The sequence below is a fragment of the Puma concolor genome, chromosome B1 (genome assembly GCF_028749965.1).
Source record: "Puma concolor isolate L17-30 chromosome B1, mPumCon1.1.hap2, whole genome shotgun sequence".
Lineage (NCBI taxonomy): Eukaryota > Metazoa > Chordata > Mammalia > Carnivora > Felidae > Puma > Puma concolor.
This window is the reverse complement of record NC_141670.1, coordinates 204,381,151-204,400,414: the sequence shown is the minus strand read 5'-3', so window position 1 is coordinate 204,400,414 and position 19,264 is coordinate 204,381,151. Positions and strand designations below refer to the sequence as shown.

At 62.5% G+C, this 19,264-nt stretch overlaps 1 protein-coding gene across 10 annotated transcripts in view; it reads left to right on the top strand.

Moving 5' to 3' along the window:
- Positions 1-19,264, top strand: part of ABLIM2 (actin binding LIM protein family member 2) — a 143,012-nt gene that overhangs the window by 55,357 nt on the left and 68,391 nt on the right. For all 10 annotated transcript variants that reach the window (XR_015250625.1, XR_015250631.1, XR_015250630.1 and 7 more), the window contains exons 5-7: positions 3,583-3,709; positions 6,465-6,558; positions 16,763-16,850. Coding sequence is in view for 2 of the 10 variants with exons in the window: in XM_086705537.1 (XP_086561663.1) it covers positions 3,583-3,709; positions 6,465-6,558; positions 16,763-16,850 (309 nt within the window). In the remaining 8 variants the exon portion in view is untranslated. The remainder of the gene's footprint in view (positions 1-3,582; positions 3,710-6,464; positions 6,559-16,762; positions 16,851-19,264) is intronic.

Sequence of the window (19,264 nt, the reverse complement as noted above, 5' to 3'; positions counted from 1 at the left end):
GCCTCCAGCTCCAAACTGGGAGCTGGGGCTTGGAGGCCCCTCCAGAGTCAGGAGGGGTGGTGCACCCTCAGCAGGAAGGGGGGTGGGGGTGAGGGTCCACGGCCCTCCCCTCTGAGACCCGTGGCCTGTGGCCCTTGGGGCTTCCCCGTCTTCTGCCGGAAAGAGCCTACGTTGCTCAGGTGCTCGGGGGTCGGCGGTGGGGCCCTGGAACCCCAGCCCCCTCGCTGGCCCGCTGCTGCCTGGGAAATGGGCCAGCGAGGCCGTGAGGTCGCATGCCCAGTAGGGTACGGTGATGGCTCTGTGCCCTTAATGGGGTGCTTCTGTCTTAGGGTGCGTCTGCCTTGGGGGGTGCTGCGGCCCCCAGGAGTCAACACGCTCTTGCCCCCGCACTGCCATCCGGTGGGGGGGGAGGGGTTGTCGCCAGCTCAGCTCAGAGCCCCAGTGCGTGGGACCACACTCGATCCGGTTTATCTTTCCCTGCCGTTGCCCCAGGCCCTTCCACTCAGTCCGGGCTTTCAGAGAAATGACGGGCCCCCCTCAGGACGTGTCTGTCGGGCATTTTCAAGTTTTAGACTTCAGTCGGCTCCGTGCTTTCAAAAGTCAATCTCAGATCCGACTCTGAGCCCTTCCCTGCTCCCCGACCCAGTTTGACCTGGGGGCCAGTGGGTGACGGTGGGTCTGTCCCGCCTTGACCATGACCCCCCCCCCCCCCGCCCTGTTCGCAGCCGGGCTTCAGAGAGGCCGCCCCGCACGTCCTGTGTCCCACGCAAGTTCGCGGCAGAGCTGAAGATCTCATGACCACGTCCACTAGAGGGGGGAGCGCTTTGGGGCAGACAGGAAGCTGTCTAGAACTTTCTAGAAGGGTCATGCTGGGGCAGCGGCCCAGGCTCAGCCCGTTGCTGTGACGGCAGAGCCAGTCCCCTTTGCCGACAGCTGTTGTCGGCAGGATTCATCACACGGGGTTCTGTACGGTCGTCTGCAAAGCCGTGCAAAGCTATGCTGAGCTCCAGTCATGTTTGGAGAGTGGCGATTGCTGTTGCCATGGCAACGGTCCTTCCGGCAAGCGCTCTGGCCTCGGAGTTCACAGCCCACTATTAGCGAGACTCTGCCCCAGGCTCGCTGGGGTGGGTGTGGGGTCCCCGTCCTCCTGCAGACACAGCTGGCACGCTCCGGGAGCCTCTGGACCACCCCCCCCCCCCCCGGGGCCGGACAGGCGCGAATATCGTAGCAGGCGGGGTGACAATGTGGGAGGTGTCCTCAGGTGGCTTCCCGCAGGGAGCTGGGCCCCCGGGTCTTCCGGCAACAATCACGGCGTTGGGCCTCTTGCGCGTTTATTCAGTTATCAAACACATCCACGGGCCTGTGGCCTCATAACAAGTGTGTGAGCCTACACTGCTGTTGGCCCCGTAGAACGCACCCCCTTCGTACTGGGCACAGAGAGGCCAAGTGACTAGCCCACAGTCGCACAGCGGGTGAGGGCAGCCAGGCTCCAAGGGCCAGGTTTCTAACCACTGCTCTACCCTGCCTCCTCCCCCTCCCCCCGGCCCTGTGCACAATGCGGTGTGGCCTCCGAGCCCGGTTTCTCGACTCTGGAGCCACCGACAGTTGGGGCCGGATGATTCTGTGCGGTGGGACCATCCTGCACGCCGGAGGGCACCGAGCGGCGGCCCTGGCCTCGCCCACCAGGTGCCTGGGGCATGCCCCCCTCCAGCGGGGACAATCAAAAGTGTGTCCAGACATTGCCAGGTGTCCCCTGGGGAGCACAGCCGTCCTCGGTCGACAGGCGGTGACGTGGAGCTTACAGGGCGAGCCCGCAGTCGAAGCCAGCCCGCGGGAGTCCGGAACTGGCGAGCCGCCGTTGCCTCTGTGCTGCTGGGGACCCACGGAGGTCGAAGGTTGGGGAGGGGCTCTGGGTGCTTCCTGAACTTGAGAAAGGAGGGCGTTCTTTCGGTCCCCACTCATTCATTCACGCGTGCGCGCACGCACTCACTGGCCCAGCGTTCTCCGGCTGCCGGCCACGCTGGGCCTCGAGGGGCCCCAGGTGAGCAAGCTGCCTGCTTCCCCCGCCCGCAGTCTTGGAGTGGGACTCTGTTCTTTGGGCGTTTGGTGCGCAGTTTGCGTGTGGATTTGGACCGTGTGGTAATTTAGGAAAGCCAGAGCTTGACCAACGGTTCTGTGGGCGTCAAATGGTTTTTTTTCTGAAAACAATAGGACGCTGCCATCTGCCAAGGAGAAGAGCATTTGTGGAGCCCCCGCCGTGCGCCAGGCCCGTGCGTGCCCGCCCCCCGCCACTCTGTGCCTTTGTGTTTTGTCATTCGATGGGATGCCCCCCCCCCCCCCCGCCCAGTGAGGACACGGGGCCCAGAGGGGACAGAGCTCGGCCCAGTGCGGCCCCGTGAGCCGTGGGGGCCAGGACCGGTAGCCGGGCCTGTCGCGCCCTGAGCTACCCTCTCTCATCTCGGGGTGCGGGGTCCCCGCTCAGCCTGCGAGCCCCTCGGCTGAGCCCGGGTTGCTGCGGGCTCCTGTGGGCCGTGGGTGCCGTTTGGCAGATGCCTGCTCATCAGGACCCTGCGGGGCCCCCGAGGCCCATCCTGCCCCTGACACACCCAGATACACACACACAAACACACACACACGCACACACGCACCCCAGGCAGGCGATGCCGCCCGTGTCTGTGCCCGAGGCTCCCCTGGCCTGGCTCCACCCCGTCATCCTTCAGCACAGGTGACACTGGCTGGGGACCCCGGTGTGGTCCCCAGGCCAGGCCTCAGAGGCCTACGCGCTGAGGGGCGGGCCTGGGACCCAGGGGCCATTGAGCAGGGAGGGGCACACTGGGAAGGGTAGCAGGGGCGTGGGGAGGCCAGTGCCCCGACGGGTGGGGGCCATGGGGTGAGGGGTGCGTATCCCCTGGGGGCGGTTCGCCAAGGGAGGGGCCCCCCAGGCTGACCGCCCGGGGCCCGGCTCAGACGCGGGCTGAGGCCCGGAGCACAGGTGGGGACGGGGCGGTCTGTATCGGGGATGCCGACGTCCATATCGGGTACAGACAGCCACGGGAGGAGGTCCAGACAAGTGGGTCGGGAGGGCTTCCTGGGGGGGGGCATCAGGGCAGGTGAGGGCCCAGAGGAAGGAATGGCAGGGGTGACAGCTCAGACCTCCCTAATGCAGTGCATTTCCTTGGGGGGCACGTTGGCCGGGTCACTTAGGTTCACTCTGCTTTAAGACAGAGGAGGACGCGCTGCCCGCCCCTCCAGGCGGCCCCCACCCTGCAGTGTGGTCTTGTCCCAGGACACACCCGCTGCCAGGCCCTGGCCCTGTCCTCTGCAAGGCAGGGCCCTTTCCGCTCCCAGCCCAGGCTGCATGCAGTCGGCGCTCAATGCCTGCAGAGACGAACCTCGTGGCTCGTTTCTCGGCACTTGTGCCGGCTGGCGTGTAGCAGGGTCCCTCCGGCACAGCCAGCTGGACTGTCCCCTCTGTCCCCTCCCACAGACCGTGGGCACTTCTGAGCCCGGAGACCCGGCGGGATAGGCCGCCACGCCTCCTGGCCCACGATGGCCATGTCTGTGTCCCGTTCTTTCTTTCAGGTTGCGGGGGCTGCGGCACGGAAATTAAAAACGGCCAGTCCCTGGTGGCTTTGGACAAACACTGGCACTTGGGCTGTTTTAAGTGCGAGACGTGTGGGAAACAGCTGGACGCGGAGTACATCAGCAAGTGAGTGGTCGGCCCTCCCGCGTCTGCCTGTGCTGACGGTGCCTCCCGGGACCGCGGCTGCCCCGTGGCCCGCGCGGCCCAGGCCCCTGCATGTCTGTCCCCCCGCCCGGCGCCCCCTCCCAGCAGCCTCGCCTCCATAGTGTTTCCGTGGATCGAAGCAGAGACCGTGGCCCCCACCTTAGCCTTCGTAAGATGCCTCCCTCCCTACACCCGTCCCCGGGTGTCACCCTCCCGTGGCGCCTGGATCGCCTGCAGAGTGCATCGTGAGCGCCGGCTGACCGCAGCAGCGGGAGCGAGGGGGCGAGGACTGACCAGCCTCAGCTGTCACCGATGTGGTGGCTCAGCCCCACACTCCAGCTTGGGCGGTCCCTGGGCATTGGGCAGCTCCCCCTGGCCGGCCCGGTGTCCCCACGCGTGCAGCCCGGATGCAGTGATGGCTGGTTTGCGTGGGGGTCGGAGGACACATCTCATCAGAAGGCCATGCAGTGGGAGCCTCTGCGGGGGGGGGGGGGGGTCAGCCCCGAGCAGGAGCAGCTGGCTTGCCAGGGAGGGGTGCATTTGCTGGGATCGGCGGACCGAGTCAGGGCAGGCCCCACCGTGGCACAGAGTCGGGGGGAGCTGAGATGTGCAGGCTCCTTCCTGCAAGTTAGGGGGCTCTGTGGGCCGCTAACATGGGGGACCCTGCTGGCTCCTGATGCCGGAGGGAGCGGGTCTGTCACAGGAACCCACCGTGCGGGGGAACCGCGCAGAGTGAACCCTGCGTGCACGCACACCCTCACGCAGGAGTACCGGCCACACCCGGGGAATCGGAATCAGGCCGCCGACGTGCCAGCTGCTCTGGTGCTCTCGTGCTGCACGAGGCCACCCCGGGGGCAACGGGGCGGAGGGGGCGTGGGGTCCCTCCGTCTCCTTCCTCGCGGCTGCGTGAGAGTGCACGCTTCTCTCAGAACAAAACGTTTTCAGTTAAAGCCCCCAAGCCAAGACGATCCAGGCTGGATGGGGCTGGGGGAGGTACCGGCCGTGCCTCTGTCGTAGTAAAGGAAGGGGTGACTCACGTGAGGGCAGCCCCGGAGGCCGAGCCCTCGAAGGCACCATAGCGAGCGCCCAGCCCCCAAGCGCTGGCTGCCTCTGGAGCCCACCCACACGCACGCCTGTCACTCAGCGGCCTTCAGAGCTGTCCCAGAATTGTCGGGGAGGCTGCGTGGGTGTTGCCATGGAGACGTTATCTTTGAACTTCTTGGGTTTGGGGCACAACCGTTCCCAGTGGGGAATAACAGGGGCCCTGAGGTCAGCAGACCTTTGAAAGCAGATCCTGAGGGCTCGATTTACAGGCTCCTCTGCTGGAAGGCAGCGCTTCCTCCCTCCGAGGCTGGGGCGTGGGAGAAATGCCCTGCGGCCACCGCGGCCCCGGGGGCTTGAACCCCCCCCCCCACCCTTCCTCTCCTGCCTGAGGCCTTGGGACCTACAGAAGGTCCAGAGCTTTGAGGGAAAGACAGCGGCATTAGCTGTGGTCTCCCCACAGCTCGAGAAGCTTACCCCTGTCGGCAGCTGGAAACCTGGAAACCAGTCACGACCACACTGGGAGGAACGTGGCAGCTTCAGCAGTGGGGGGAGGGGGGGTGCACTGGGGCAGCGGGTGTCCCCAGTGCCCGTGGCCTCCGCGCCCGACTCCCGCTGGGCGGGGCCGAGGGCCAGCCCGGTCAGCAACGACAGCGGCCTCGGCCACCAGCTGGCGAGTGCCTGCCCTGTGCTAGGCGCTGACCACACCTTCTCTTCTTTAGACCTTACCGTCACCTCTCCCATTTCACAGCTGGGGAAGCTGAGGCTCAGAGAGGTTAAGTGACCTGCCCAGGGGCACACAGCTGGGCCTTGGCGTTTGAGGGCAAGCCTGTTCACTTCGCCGCCACACGGCCTCCCGCCGTGCTGTGTTGACCTCAAAATGGTCATTGCGGTCGCTGGTAGAGCGGCTCCCACCATGTGTCCCATGCTGTGCCGGGCGACGTGCCTGCACTGTGTTCTCTCGTCAGCACCCCGAAAACCGGGCCGAAGCCCGCCCAAGCCCGCCCAGTACTCGGGAGCAGCGCCCCACACGCGGTGTGCCCCCCGCCATGAACAGCACCCGCGGCAGATACGCGTGCCCTGTGGCCCACCCGCTCCCTCCCTCGCAGCCGGATGCCTCTGCCACCACAGCCGGGGACAGCGAGGGTCATCCCAACCCAGCCCAAGTGCCAGGCCCTGACGGGGGCACGTTCGTCACACACCCTTTGTGGCTCATGGCTTCGTAGGGCAGCCCGGACCCCTCTTGGAGGGAGTGGGAAGCCACCTGCTGAGTAAATAGGCCGCCTCCCACCCAGATGCCAAACGAACGTGGGACAGAATGAACCGGAAGCAAGAGCCACGTCCCTGGAAACATCTTCGATTTCCCAGATACGGCTTTTATTCTCTCGGCTGAGCCTCCGGAGGCGGCTGCGGCTGCCAGCTCTCGCTGGGCCTGGGGCTCCCCGCTCTGTGCGCCTCAGTTTCTGCCCCTGTAAAATGGGCCCGTCTCCCCGGCATTTCTCGTGGGGCCAGGGCGGCGGTGGAGGAGGTGTGCTGGCACCCAAAGCGCCCAGGAAACGCTGATGGTGGCCATCTGGAGTAGGAGGAGGTGGCATTTCCCCCTTTGACGCGGTCCCTCTCGTTGGCAACGGCTGTGGGGTCTCGGGGGGCCCCGGGGTGAAGCCCCCGTGTGTCCTGACCGCCTGTCTCGTTGCAGGGACGGGCTGCCCTACTGCGAGACCGACTACCACACCAAGTTCGGCATCCGCTGTGACGGCTGTGAGAAGTACATCACGGGGCACGTGCTGGAGGTGAGTGGGCCTCCGGGTGCCCTCTCTGGGCAGGTCCTGCTCTGTGCCTCGCGCGGCGCCCCGTGCTCCTGTGTGTGCGCGCAAGGATACGTGCCCCCGAGCCCTGGCCTCCTCACTCCTCTCGGCTCTGCCGGAAGACAGCTTCCTCAGCCTTCCGGGGCCTGCTCGCTGAGGGCCACCTCCTCCAGGAAGCCCTCTCCGGACAGTCTCCCCTGTGCCCTCTGCGAGCTGATGGAGTCGGTGGGAAGGGTTGAGATCTGGGTCCAGCCCTTCCGCATTAGATGGGGGTCTGAGACCTGGAGGAGGTCCAGGAGGCAGGACCGGGTGCCCGTAGGAAGCCTAGAGTGGTCTCCCGGCAGGCCCGGTCACACGGCAGCCACGGGGCAGGCAGACTTTCTGGGGTGCCCACACTGTGTCTTTTGATCCCGGTGGGAGTTACGTGGCTGTGTCTCTTTGTGGAAGTAACGTATATCATGCACTTCGGTACGTTTGTTCCCAAGATACATCTCGTGGGACGACCGAGCTCCAGCCACCTGGTTGTCAGACCCAGCTCGTCCCCGTATCCATTCCTCAGCCCCTCCTTGGCTTTGTCCATGGGGAAGGCACAGGTGACGGGGGCCTCAGGGGACAGGGAGGCGGGTCACAGAGGAGCCCCCGGGGGCGGGAAGATAGGGCCCCCCCCCCCCCCCGGCCATCCCTGACAAAGGCTTTTGAGCCAGGGAGTGCCTGGGGGCCAGGGGCAGTGGGACACGTGGGGTGCCCCTCGCGTCCCCAAGGATGTCTGCCCTGCCTGTACCCACAGCCAGTGCCTGGCCCACGAGCGGGGTCTCAGGTGCTGCAGTGGAATCATACCTGGAACTCTGAGTTGCTTTTCTCGAAATTATACCTGGCATCTGAGTGGCGGGGACAGAGTTGCTGCAGGCCCTCAGCCCCACCTCTTTCCACCCCAGCCCTCTCTTGCCCCTGCACCCAGGGGTGGGAAGGGGAGAGGGGAGAGGGGTATCACACCCACAGGCAGCAGACCTGCCCCTCTCCTCATTCCCGGGGTGGGAAACCCTGGAGGCCAGCATGGTGGGGGCAGCCCTGCCTCTGCGGAGGGGCCCGAGGATGGGTGTGGTCACACGCGTGCGGACTGGGGACAGGGTGCAGAGTACAGAGAAGGGGAGAGCCGCGGGTAATGTGATCAGGGGTAGCTTCGCTTCTCGGCTGGTTTCCTTCCAGTTTTTTCTCTCTTGACGTCATTATAGTTGAGACCAAACCGTTTGTACGTTATATTCTGATTCTGTCTGGTTCACGTTTCCTCCTTAGCAGATTCTCCTGTTTTTGTTTTTGTTTTGTAAGATGGGCTTTTAAATTTTTTTTTATTTTTTATTTTTATTTATTTACCCTTAATCTAATTCATCGTCAAGGTGGCTAACATACAGGGTGTAGAGTGTGCTCCTGGTTTTGGGGGTAGATGCCCGTGTTTCATCGTTTACATGCGACACCCAGGGCTCGTCCCAACACGTGCCCTCCTCAATGCCCATCACCCATTTGCATGGGCCTTTTTTCAAACCGCTCGATTGGAACATAGCTCACGTGCGGCGCAGTTGACGGCTTGAACGCGTGCCTCCGTGGCCGTCAGTTTCTGCGTGGACGCACGCACCTCATGCCGTTGTTTTAGAGCGTTTCCAGCACCTCCAGGAGAACCCGACGTCCTGGCTGCTCCCGCCCCACCCAGCCCTGACACCACGTCTCTGTCTCTCTAGACTTACCTGTTCTGCACATCCACACAAATGGTGTCAGACGGCGGGTGGCCCTCTGACTGGCTGCTTTCTCACGGGGCGGGTTTTCAAGGCGCGTCCATACTGAGCGTGGCTCCGTCTTGCATTATCTTCCACCGTAGGACTATTCCAGAACCCAGTAAGCTGATGGTTTATTGTCAGACGGAGCATGGCTTCCTAGTTTTCTTTTCTTTTCTTTTTTTTTTTTTTTTAACCACACTAAACAGCACTGAGATGAACATCTGGGTTTTTTTTTTTTTGCATTTCTAATTTTTCTTAAGATTTATTCCCAGAAATGTCAAAGTTCAGTCAACAACTATGAACTTCACAAGAGTCTTGATGCTTGCGAAGTGCTTTCCAGAAATGTCATTCTAATTTACCCTCTTACCTGCAGAACTTGGTGTCCCATCCCCCACGGTGAGTGTGGTCTCTGTGGAATCCGAGCTGGTTCGACAGCTGGGAACGTGGGTCCTCGCTCACTCTCGTGACTTTCTTCCGGCCCTTGAACCTGGTCTTTCTGACGGTTGACCGGACCCTAGCCCCTGCATCGTGGCCGCTTTCCACGCGCTGCCTGGTTCCACACGGGGTCTTTGACCTTCAGCTCTGTCTGGGCATGCGGGTCACGTGACGAAACTGTTGGCGTTTAGTCTGAGGGCGTCTTTTACCCTGTTAGCGGGGTAGTGACCATACCTAACACTTATACCCACACTCCCCGAATCTGTGGACGGAGGCTATGCCCTCTCTGGGGTTCCACATGGCGCCGTAAATATTGGGGACAGGACTCGACGGCCAGCAGCTCAAACCGTTTCTCTCTGTTCCCTGCGAAGTTTGGTCCCGACCTTCCGCTCTCTCCTGGGCTCCCCGCGCATGTGTGCTGGGCCGTCGGCTGCCTCCAAGCAGGTGGCGGAGCCAGACTGGAACCCAGGCCGCCCCGGGCTCCCGGTGCCGTCCAGTCCCCTCGCGGGGTGTGGATGCTGCTTTTCACTTGGTGTTAGCACCGTGCCCCACTGGGATACCTGACGGCTGCCAGCGGGGTGCGTCTCGGCTCGGGGGGCGCTGAGCTCTTGCTCTGTGGTGCGTGTGTGGGTCTAGCCTGGCCTGCTTCCTGGCAACCGTGGGCTCCGGTCACTGTGCCCTGGGGCAGGGGTGGACGCCTGGCCTCGACCCTGCTGCCTGCCCTGACCCAGAGAACACTCCAGAACCTCAGGGACTCAATGAGACGTCGTGTGCAAAGCGTTCTCCAGCCCAGTAACGGGGGCTGGGGGGCTTCCTTATTGTCCCCGGGCAGTCAGCGGGGCTCCCCTTGAAGGGTCGAGGGGGAAGGGTGACCCCGTCTGCACCGCGGGGCCTGATGCTTAACGCTGGGCCAAATACAGAACGTGGGGGCTCGGCGCCTGAGCCCCTCGGGTGCACTCCGGTTTGCCCTCGGGCAGGGGACCGTCCTCATTGCGAAGAGCAGGAGGAAAACAGGTCCGGGTTTTCCTCCTCGTCGGTGGAGGATACGGGGCCTCCCGGGGAAGATTCATGCTTTTGTTCTTGAGCTCCCTGGCGCGGCTGAGTCGGCGGGCTCTGCAAAGCTCTGAGCAGCCTCCTCGCGAGGTGGCAGCTGCGGGCGGGCAGAGACGAGCCCGACTCCGCGGAAGGGGAGCAGCCGCGGCGGCGGCGTCACCTGAACTTGGCCCAGAGCGTGCTGGCGCCCCGCTGGGCGGGCCGTGGGCTCTTGGGGGGCAGCCGGTGGCGGGTGGCAGGAGAAAGAAGGGAGAGGATCCGGACCGCTGGCTGAAGGCGGGGGCTGGCCGTCCTCACGGGCACGCCGTCCGTTCCAGCTGACTGTCTGGGGCGCGGGCGCTGGAGAGGGGCAGCGGGGGCCGGCCGATCGGACCGGGCTCTGTCGCGAGGACCCCGTGCAGGTAGGGAGCCTGGCCGGGCGCTTCGGAGGGCCGGTGGTGAGGCCGGAGGAGCCACACTGGGTTGCAGGAGGGTGGGCTCGCGAGGAGCTGGGCCACATCGGCCAGGTGAGACCCCCCCGGCGCCCCTGTCGTCCCCCCACCCCGTTCTGTCCTCCCGTGAGATGCGTGTCACACTCAGAGCTTTCCTGCCCTCGGAGCCCGAGCCGGAGAGCAGCCCGGGCCCCCCTCCCCGCCCACGGGAGCCATCGATCTGTGCCGCGTCTGTGTGCGTCGGGCAGCATGCCATCTCAGTGCCGGGCGCCCCAGAGCCCGCCTGTCTGCCCGCAAAGTGTGCGTTCGGTGGTGACGGTGCGGCCCTTCCTCCCCCTGCCTCAGCTACTCCCAAATACGCAGCCTCCCTTTCTGCGTGTTTTCTCGCATCCTGCGTATCTCGGGGCGTCCCCTGCCGCGCGCTGGGGCACAGGTGGAGGAGCCTCGTGGGTCTGGTGGGGACTCGCAGGGGCCGTCTGCCCCCACCCTACTGCTGAGATGGGTGTCTGGGAGTGTGGGGAGGGCTGGGGTGGGGGGGGGGGCCCCGGGCGGTCCTCTGCAGGGCTGGCTCCAGGGACAGAGTCGCCCCCAGGGCAGGGCTAAAAGGTGACTGGAGAACTGCCTGCTGGCCAGACCAGCTAGACCAGAGTCTGATAAGGGGGTGCTGAGTGAGGGAGAGTCCCTGGCTCAGTCCTCCCCATCACCCCACCCCTGCCTTATTCTCCTTTGGCTGGAATGCTTCCCTGCACAGGTGGGAGTGGGCGGGGGCGGGGACTGGCCCTGCCCTCCTTAACCCCTGCCTTGCTGCTGTCTGAGCCCCACCTGCCTGGTGCAGCCTGCCTGTCTCCATGGTAACCAGAAGCCCAGGGTACCTCTGGGACCACTAATGAATTCCTCCCTCCCTCTCTCCCTCCCCCTGCCTGCCTTCCCGTCTTTCCATCTCCCTCAACCCACCACTCACCTACAGACCCTCTGAACATGCGCTGTGTCCCCCCCCCCCCACCCTGGGCTGGAGCCTGGGCTCGATGCCTCCCCGCTAGGAGCCCTGGTGGGAGGGGGCACCCTGGCCAGCTCCCACCCTGGGTCAGGCAGCCAGCTAAACGTTTCTGCACTTCACGTAAACCACCGCTGCCACTGCGGGGCATCGGTTACTTGCTTTCTCTTGTCTTCCTTCGGCATGTCCCACTTTACCCTCCTAAGCGGGTGTGAGTTTTATCACTGGGAGAAAATAAACCATATGTTCCAAAGAAATAAATGCATTATCTCAGGACAGAAGCAAAGTCAACTTCCCCAGGCCCTACCTTCTCCCTCTCTTTTTGTGATTTAATGACTGTGTTTATTTAACAAACATATTCAGAACGAATACCTGTTTATCGTAGAGTAAACTGAAAAATCATCCGTAATAAATGACAGCACCCAGACTAACTACCGTTAGCATTTAGAAATCACCATTTTAGGTTGTGCACACACGTACACAGATGAACACAGGCACACACACACACAAATACACACACAGATACAGGAGTGCATACACAGACACACACAGATACAGCGGCACACGCAGGTATAGACACACATACATACACACGTGGATACACATAGACACACGTTACAGACACACACAAACACAGATACACCCAGACATACACGCGGATACAGGCACACACAGACACACACAGACATAGACACAGTATGTGACTTGCTCTTAGCCTGATACCGTGCCCCTGCTCATGCATCCAGTAACACCGGGCAAGGGCACTGAGCAGAGGCCTTTGCTGAGGGCTTCTTAGAGCCGTGATACGCGGATATGCCCACGGACACACCCAAAGGTAGAAGGGATGATTCATCTGCTCCCACACTCACTTGGTCCAAACCCTCCTTTTGTCCTGTAGGGGCCACTTAGGAACAACTTGTCTCTACCAGCCCACTCCTGCACGTGGCTCTGCTCCAGGGCCTGGGGGACCGTGGAGAACAAGGGGACAGCAGTGCGGTGCTCCTGAAGGGCATGACCTAGATGGGGCTCAATGGTGGGAATGAGGGAGAGGGAGCGAAGGAGAGGGAGCGTGAGGGAGCAAGCTGGCTCAGCCCGGCAACATGCGTTCCGGGCAGAGACCCCACCCTGAGCATGAACACGTGGGGTCAGCTGCGAGAGAGTGGCAGGGGGTGAGGTCAGGGCTCCCCTCTGGGGAGGGGACTGCAGATGGGCCTGCCTGGCCCCGCATGGCAAGGAGCTGGGCTTCTTGTGGGGAGGCGGCTCCCGGCAGGAGGGCATTTGTGCAGCTGCCCTGGGAAGTCTGTGCGGCTCCGGCCGAAGGTTTTGATGAGCTTCGAGGTAGATTTCGTTATGTCGGCTGGTGACGAGGCCTTTTAAGATCCGGACTCAGTTCTAGGCAGTCAACGAGGAAACTCAGCTTTGAATCGGGCTGGAGGATGTGGATGCCTGGCCCCCGGGAGCCGTGTGGCCTGGTGGGGGGCCTCAACGCGGCACAGGCCCCACCCTCGGCGGTCTGGAATCCAGGGATGAGGGGACGCCTGCGTCACACGTGCCGGGCATGTCACGGTCGAGGGCTGTCCCTCTGTGCTGCCGTGGCCGGGTGAGGGAGGGAGGGGCGGGGGTCTCTGGAGCCCAGAGGCATTGCCCCAAGTCCCCAGTGCTGGTCGCCCCTGCGTGCCGGCCGTGGGCTGTGCTCCAGGCTCGGCTCCCACTTGGTTCTGAGTAAGACACGGCGTTTTTTGCGTGCCCCTGGAACCAGAGTTCCTGTGTTCCTGATGAGCGTTGTTCTGTCTCATTAACGATGACAGCCGCTTGTCAGAAGGCACAAGACATCTTTTTAAAACCACGCACCGAAAAATCTCATGGGCTTTTAATATTCTTTAAAAACACCTGAGCCATCTTGAGAGACCCACCTGGCAAGGGGCTGGGCCACCTGCCCGGCAGGGGGCTGGGCGACAGGTACTGGCCTTCGAGGCCTTTCCTGCGTGGCAACTGGGAGGAGATGCCTGCGAGAGCAGGGGTGCGGCAGTGTTCTGATGACGCGGAATGTCCGGTCACTGTGGCCGCGGTGGGGGTTGATACGAGGAGTGAGGGTGCCTTGACTTTTGACTCTATCGCGCGTCCTGGGCTGCTGGGGCTGCTGCAGCCACACTGGACCCTGTGTGCTGAGACCCCAGGCCGCGTCTTTCCTTATGCAGCAAGCCACAATTCAGGTGCCGGCCCATTCGGTTCCTGGGGACAGTCCCCCCGCCCCCCCCCCCCAGGCCGCAGACGGCCACCAGATTCTCCCTGTGTCCTCACGTGGCGGAGACAGAGCTCTGGCGTCCCGCCTTGACATCAGGGGCCCCACGAGTCAGGTCTCCTTCCCTTCTAAGGCTGGCTAATATTCCGTCGTGTGGATGGGCCACAGTTTGGACCGTTTGCACCCTGTGGCCTCTGAAAATCGCTGCCGTGGACGTTCACACGCGGGCTGCGGGGCAGACCTGGGTTCGCTTTGCTTACCACGACCGTCGGTTTTCTCACTCCCACCAGCAGCACTGCTGGGTCACGTGGTAACTGTGTCACCTTCCCAGGCGCCGGCGCTGCCCCAGTCACGTCCCTGCCGCAGGTGCACGGGGGCCCCGGCTGCCCCACGTCCTCGCCGGCGCTGACTTCCCGCTCTGGCTCGGTTCGCTTTGACTACAGCCGCCCTCACGGGTGCGGAGCGGCCTCTCGCTGGGGTTTGGATCTGCACTCCCTCCGCGATGGCGATGTGGGGGCATCTCCTACGTGCTTCCTGGCCGTTGGTGCATCTCCTTTGGAAAAATGTCTCTTCCGGTCCTTTGCCCGTTTTCTCATTGGACCGGTTTTCTCTTTGCTGCTGGGCTGTAAGAAGTCTTTATTCCGGATGCGAAGCCCTCGTCAGATCTACGATTTCAAATGTTTTCTCCCCTTCTACGGGCTGTCTTTCCACGTCCCCGACAGCGTCCTCTGATGCGCGATAGTTTTAATTTTTGTGAAGAAAAGAATGTGTTTTTCTTGTTGCTGCTCACGCCTTTGGTGTCAAACCCAGGGCTCTGTTGCTAAATCTGGGGTCGCGAAGATGTGCTCCCGTGTCCTCCTCTAAGAGACGTGTAGTCTCGGCTCTTAATTTAGGTCATCGATCCGTTTTGCGGGAAGAGTCTTTAGCTGGCACGTCCCCCAGAGGAGTGCGCAGATCATACGTGCGCAGCTCGGTAAATGCCCACAAGCCAGACTCGTGGGTGTGCCCGGCACCCAGGTCAGGAAGGAGGATGTGCCCAGCCCCCCGGGACCCCCAGCCACCACCCTGACGAAGCAGACTCGTCTGCCTCATCCTGAACTTCACGCGATTGAATCCGTACTCTTCAGTGTCTGTTTCTCGACTCGCTCTCAGGGAGTCTCCGTGTTGATTGCCTAGGGCGGGGACTGGGGGGCATGTGAGGTCGGGGTCAGCACCCTGGAGCCGGGACCGCCAGGCCGGGGGCTGAGAGGCCACAAAGGGCCACACTCCTGGGCTCCACTCCCGTTCTGCCAGCTGTGTGCTGTGTGACCTTCCCCAGCTTCCTCCACCTCTCTGTGCACCATGCGGAAAATGAGGACAATGATGTGCCTCGTAGGGCTTCTGGAGGGTGGAGACAGGTTAGTGCGCAAAAGGGCCTCTGCTCGAGCTGCAGTAATGGTCGCCGAGTTGCCGTTATTTTTGGAGGTGGGGACGTTCGCCAGGCCGGGGACGGGAGCGCTTCCCGGATGGCAGAGAGTGTGGACGCAGGGCCGGCCCCCTCACAGCGGCCCAGAGCTGCGTCTCCACTCTGGATGAGTCTCATCCGCCTGGTTGGGGTTTCGAGCCTGTTGTCTTAGAAACCAGCCCCGCATTTTTCTCTCTCCTCCTACTCAGGTGTAGACCTGACACGTAGACGCCTCGGGTACACCCCACGGTCTGTTTTCCCTCCAGGGTGAGCTTTCTCCTGCACGCGGCTGTCACAGAACTCCTGCTGTTTGAGGTCACGGAGTCTGCCCCCCACCCAGGGTGACGGGGGCCCTGGGTGAGGTGGGTGTGAGGACAGGTCCAGGGGCATAATGTTTAAATCACTGCAGGGCCGCCTGGGGGGCTCAGTCGGTTGGGCATCCGACTTCGGCTCAGGTCATGATCTCGCAGTTTGTGAGTTCGAGCCCCGCATCGGGCTCTGTGCCGACAGCTAGGAGCCTGGAGCCCGCTTCGGAGTCTGTGTCTCCCTCTCTCTCTGCCCCTCCCCCGCTCGCGCTCTGTCTCCCTCTCTTTCCCAAAAATAAATAAACATTAAAAACATTTTTTAAATCCCCGGAATGGCTGCTGTGCCCTGGTTCTGCCTGGGCCAGGGCTGCCGTGTGACCTGCTCCCCCGACAGACCCCCACAACTAGCAGTGGCCGTGGCGGGGCCCTGCCCCCCAGGTGGGGAAGAGGGAACTGCAGGAGCCCAGGAGGGAGGAGTGCCCGGGAGGCTTTCAGGAGGAGGCACCTTTGAGATGAGATAAAGAACATTCAGGGCCCCCGGGCAGGAGCGGGGGCGGCACTCCCGGGGGAACAGCTTCCTGAGGCTTCAGAGCCGCAGACCGGGTTGGGGGGGGGGGCACAGCATCTTAGCGCTTTGCCCGGAGACGCCGGTGGGCCATGCCCGTGGGCAACCCACTCGGGAGGGGAGGGAGCTCTGGATTCCTCCTCGCACAGGGGTCACCTTGGGCCAGGCTTCCACCGGGGGCACCAGTGATGGGGGAGCTGTTCCTGATGCGGTTCCCCCACTCCCAGCTCCTTCAGGGAACCGGTTATTACCAGCTCACACCCCAGGAGTGATGCTCAGCCTCCTTGCCATTTTGGGAAAGAGTGAGGCACGGGCTTTCGAGCTTCGAGCGGCCCGCCTTCCCCAGGGTGGAGGGTGTGGCCACGAAGAGGCGCCCAGTACGCTCTTCTGGGGTGATTGCCCTGCACCACGTAGAACGAAGCCAGACCAGCCTCTATAACCTGTTCAGGTTATTCCGGTGTTAATATTTCCACCTAGTCCAATGGTGGTGTTAGGAATTATAAAAATAGTAGATGCTAAGCGAGAAACCTGAGTGCAGGGACCCGTGGGACCGTGACTAATTGTCTTTCACCCCACTCGTCCTGTGCCTCCACCTGGGGAAATCATGTTCGCTCCGGCCTCCCCTCCGCTGTCCCCCACCGCCGCCCCCCTGCCAGCTACAGAGATGGACGGGACCGGGCCCCCCTGCCTTGTGAAGATTTGCGGAGCAATAGCCCTGCTCCCCTGGGGACGTCGGGTGGCACCGCTGGGTCTCTGCTCCCCCCACTCAGCACCCCAGAAAGCCTGGGAGCACCCACTGGCCCCGGACTCTCCGTGGTGCCGTCCCGAGCCCCCGGGGCGCACGGGAGGCCCCGGCACACCCTCTGCTTCTCCTGAGGACCCCGCGTGCGGGTGTGCTCCCCTGACCACCCTCCCTTCAGCGGAAACACCTCTGCTCCGTTCTTCCCACAGGCAGGAGAGAAACACTATCACCCCTTGTGTGCGCTATGTGTCAGGTGTGGCCGGATGTTTGCGGAAGGCGAGGAGATGTATCTTCAAGGTGAGCGCACGACCATGCCGCCCGGTCCCCTGGGGCCGGGGATTGCTGGCGGGTCACCTGCGGTAGCTCGAGTGCTGCTTGGGAAGCCGGCCACGCAACCCGGGGCTGGGGGAGCAGAGCCCGAGCGGGCTTGCCCCGGCGACGCGGTGGGATGGCGGGCAGTGTGCGGGAGGCACCCGTGGGACCTGGTGATGGCCGGGACATGGGGGCGGGGTGCCCAGGGCTGCTCAGACCTTCCCCCAGAGGATGGGCCCCTTCTCTGCGGCCACCATTTCTTCTCAATGCTCCCTCTGTGTCCAGCGTCCCTGGAGGGGAGCAGAGCGGGGCTGGGCGGACGGCAGGGCCACACACGGGCTGTTCCATGACCTCACGCGGTGGTCATCCCGGGGCGATGTGTCAGACAGGCCTGCCTTTCTGAGTCGGACCTCGTGGGCTGATGTCAGCTGGGACGGCCTCGTCCCCGGCGTCCCCTCTTGTTCCTCAAGTCGCTGCTTGAGAGTCCGTGAAAAGGGGGTCCTTTGCGCTGCCCCCACCCCACCCCCTGCTGCTCAGATGTCTGGGCGGGAGGGGCCCCTTGCCCCGGGCACCACCCCTGCTGTAAATAGTGCCTTCAGGCCTGCCCGACACCAAGCATGGGGACACGAGCTCGCCATCAAGGGGGCCCCAGTGTCAGGGAATAAAGATGCTCGTCATGGCTCTGGGCTGAGGCCGGCGCCCCGTGTCTAAAGCGGGCCCTCCCGTGACTTTCTGTGGGACCTTGGAACCAGTCCCACCCCTCTCCCAGCTTCAGATTTCCCGGTCGGTGTGACAAGGGGTCAAAACCCAGGTCGGAGCTTTTCAGTGGTACACTGTGGAACCCCGGAGTCCTGTGGCCAGGGGCCCTTGGGGGGCCCGGCCCCCACCCTGCCTGGTCCGCCTGGATGCTGGGGCGCCATGAAGGCATTGACAGGTGAATCCTGTACAGACGAAGCTGTGAGAAGCAGGGGGCCCGGTGAGCCCTGCAGCCTTCGAGGATGGTGAGACAGGCCACCCCCTCCCCACTGCCACCAGCACCCCTACCGTGGGCAACACCTTTCCGATAAATATGACGGAGGGGCTGTTGGCTCCCAGGAATTGTCGGGGAGACCCGGATGAAAATAATAACGAGATGCTATTTCCCCCCATTCGATTGACGATCGAAGGGCACACCCACGTGGTGAGGAACCTGGCTGGTGAGGCAGGAATTGGGAAATTGCCTTAAAAATGCCCACACCCTTTGAGCCGAGACCTCACTTCTTGGAGTCCTCAAGTAGGAGGGACGTGCTAGGACTTGGGTGCTGTGGACCCCCTCCCCGACAACGGGACTTAGAGAGAAAACCCCACATCCCACGGCCAGGGACAGATGCATCCTCTTTCCACGTGGTGGAATGCCACGCAGCCCTTAAGGGTTACGCTTCTGTGTTTAAGTGTATGAGGAAATGTGCAGGACTCGAAAACAAAGCTCCCAAGACATAAAAATACGTACGTACAACATGATCCACATTCTACGAACAACGCACGTGTGTGCCCGAAGGCTGCCCGGCCAGAAGTGGCTTGGAGATTATAGACGGTTTTCATTTTCTTACTTATATTTTGTTGGGGTTCTTTAATTTTTTTAATGTTTGTTTATTTTTGAGAGAGAGAGAGAGAGAGGGAGGGAGCATGAGTGGGGGAAGGACAGAGAGAGAGAGGGAGACACAGAATCCGAAGCAGCTCCAGGCTCTGAGTTGTCAGCACAGAGTCTAACGTGGGGCTTGAACTCATGAACCGTGAGATCATCACCTGAGCCGAAGTCAGATACTTAACTGACTGAGCCACCCCGCCACCTTATTAATTGTTAATAAGGGCCATCGATTACTCATCTATGACTTTTGTCATCAAAAACGGTTGTCAAAAATGACTGTTTTACACACACACGCGCACACACACACACACACACACACACACACACACACACACACACAATTAAATCATGGTCTCCCCAGGAGCTCCAGGCCCATGCAGATGTTTTCCAGGGAGGGACAGTGATAAGTTCCACCCCCAGGCGTTAGCTCCTGTGACCTGGGAGGCTTTGCAAGCAGGAGATGGGATGTAGTGCTTTCCTTCACATGCACCTGTCAGCCCCATGAGGTGCCAGGCTCTGTGTGCCTGGTCTCTGGAGTGCAAGAGACACCGCCCCCTCCTGGCTGGGGCACAAACCCACACACAGAGCCACAGGGAGAGGGAGTAGGGGGTCGGGCTGAGGTCCAGGGGGGCCCCGTAGGGAGAGCAAGTGCTCTGGGCCCTGGAAGGAGGGCTGACCTGTGCCGGGAGTCCCAGGGGAGCGCCGCGGACGTATAGGCGGCCTCCGACTCTCCTCACGGCCCCTGCATCGCGGGAAGGGACACTGAGCGCTT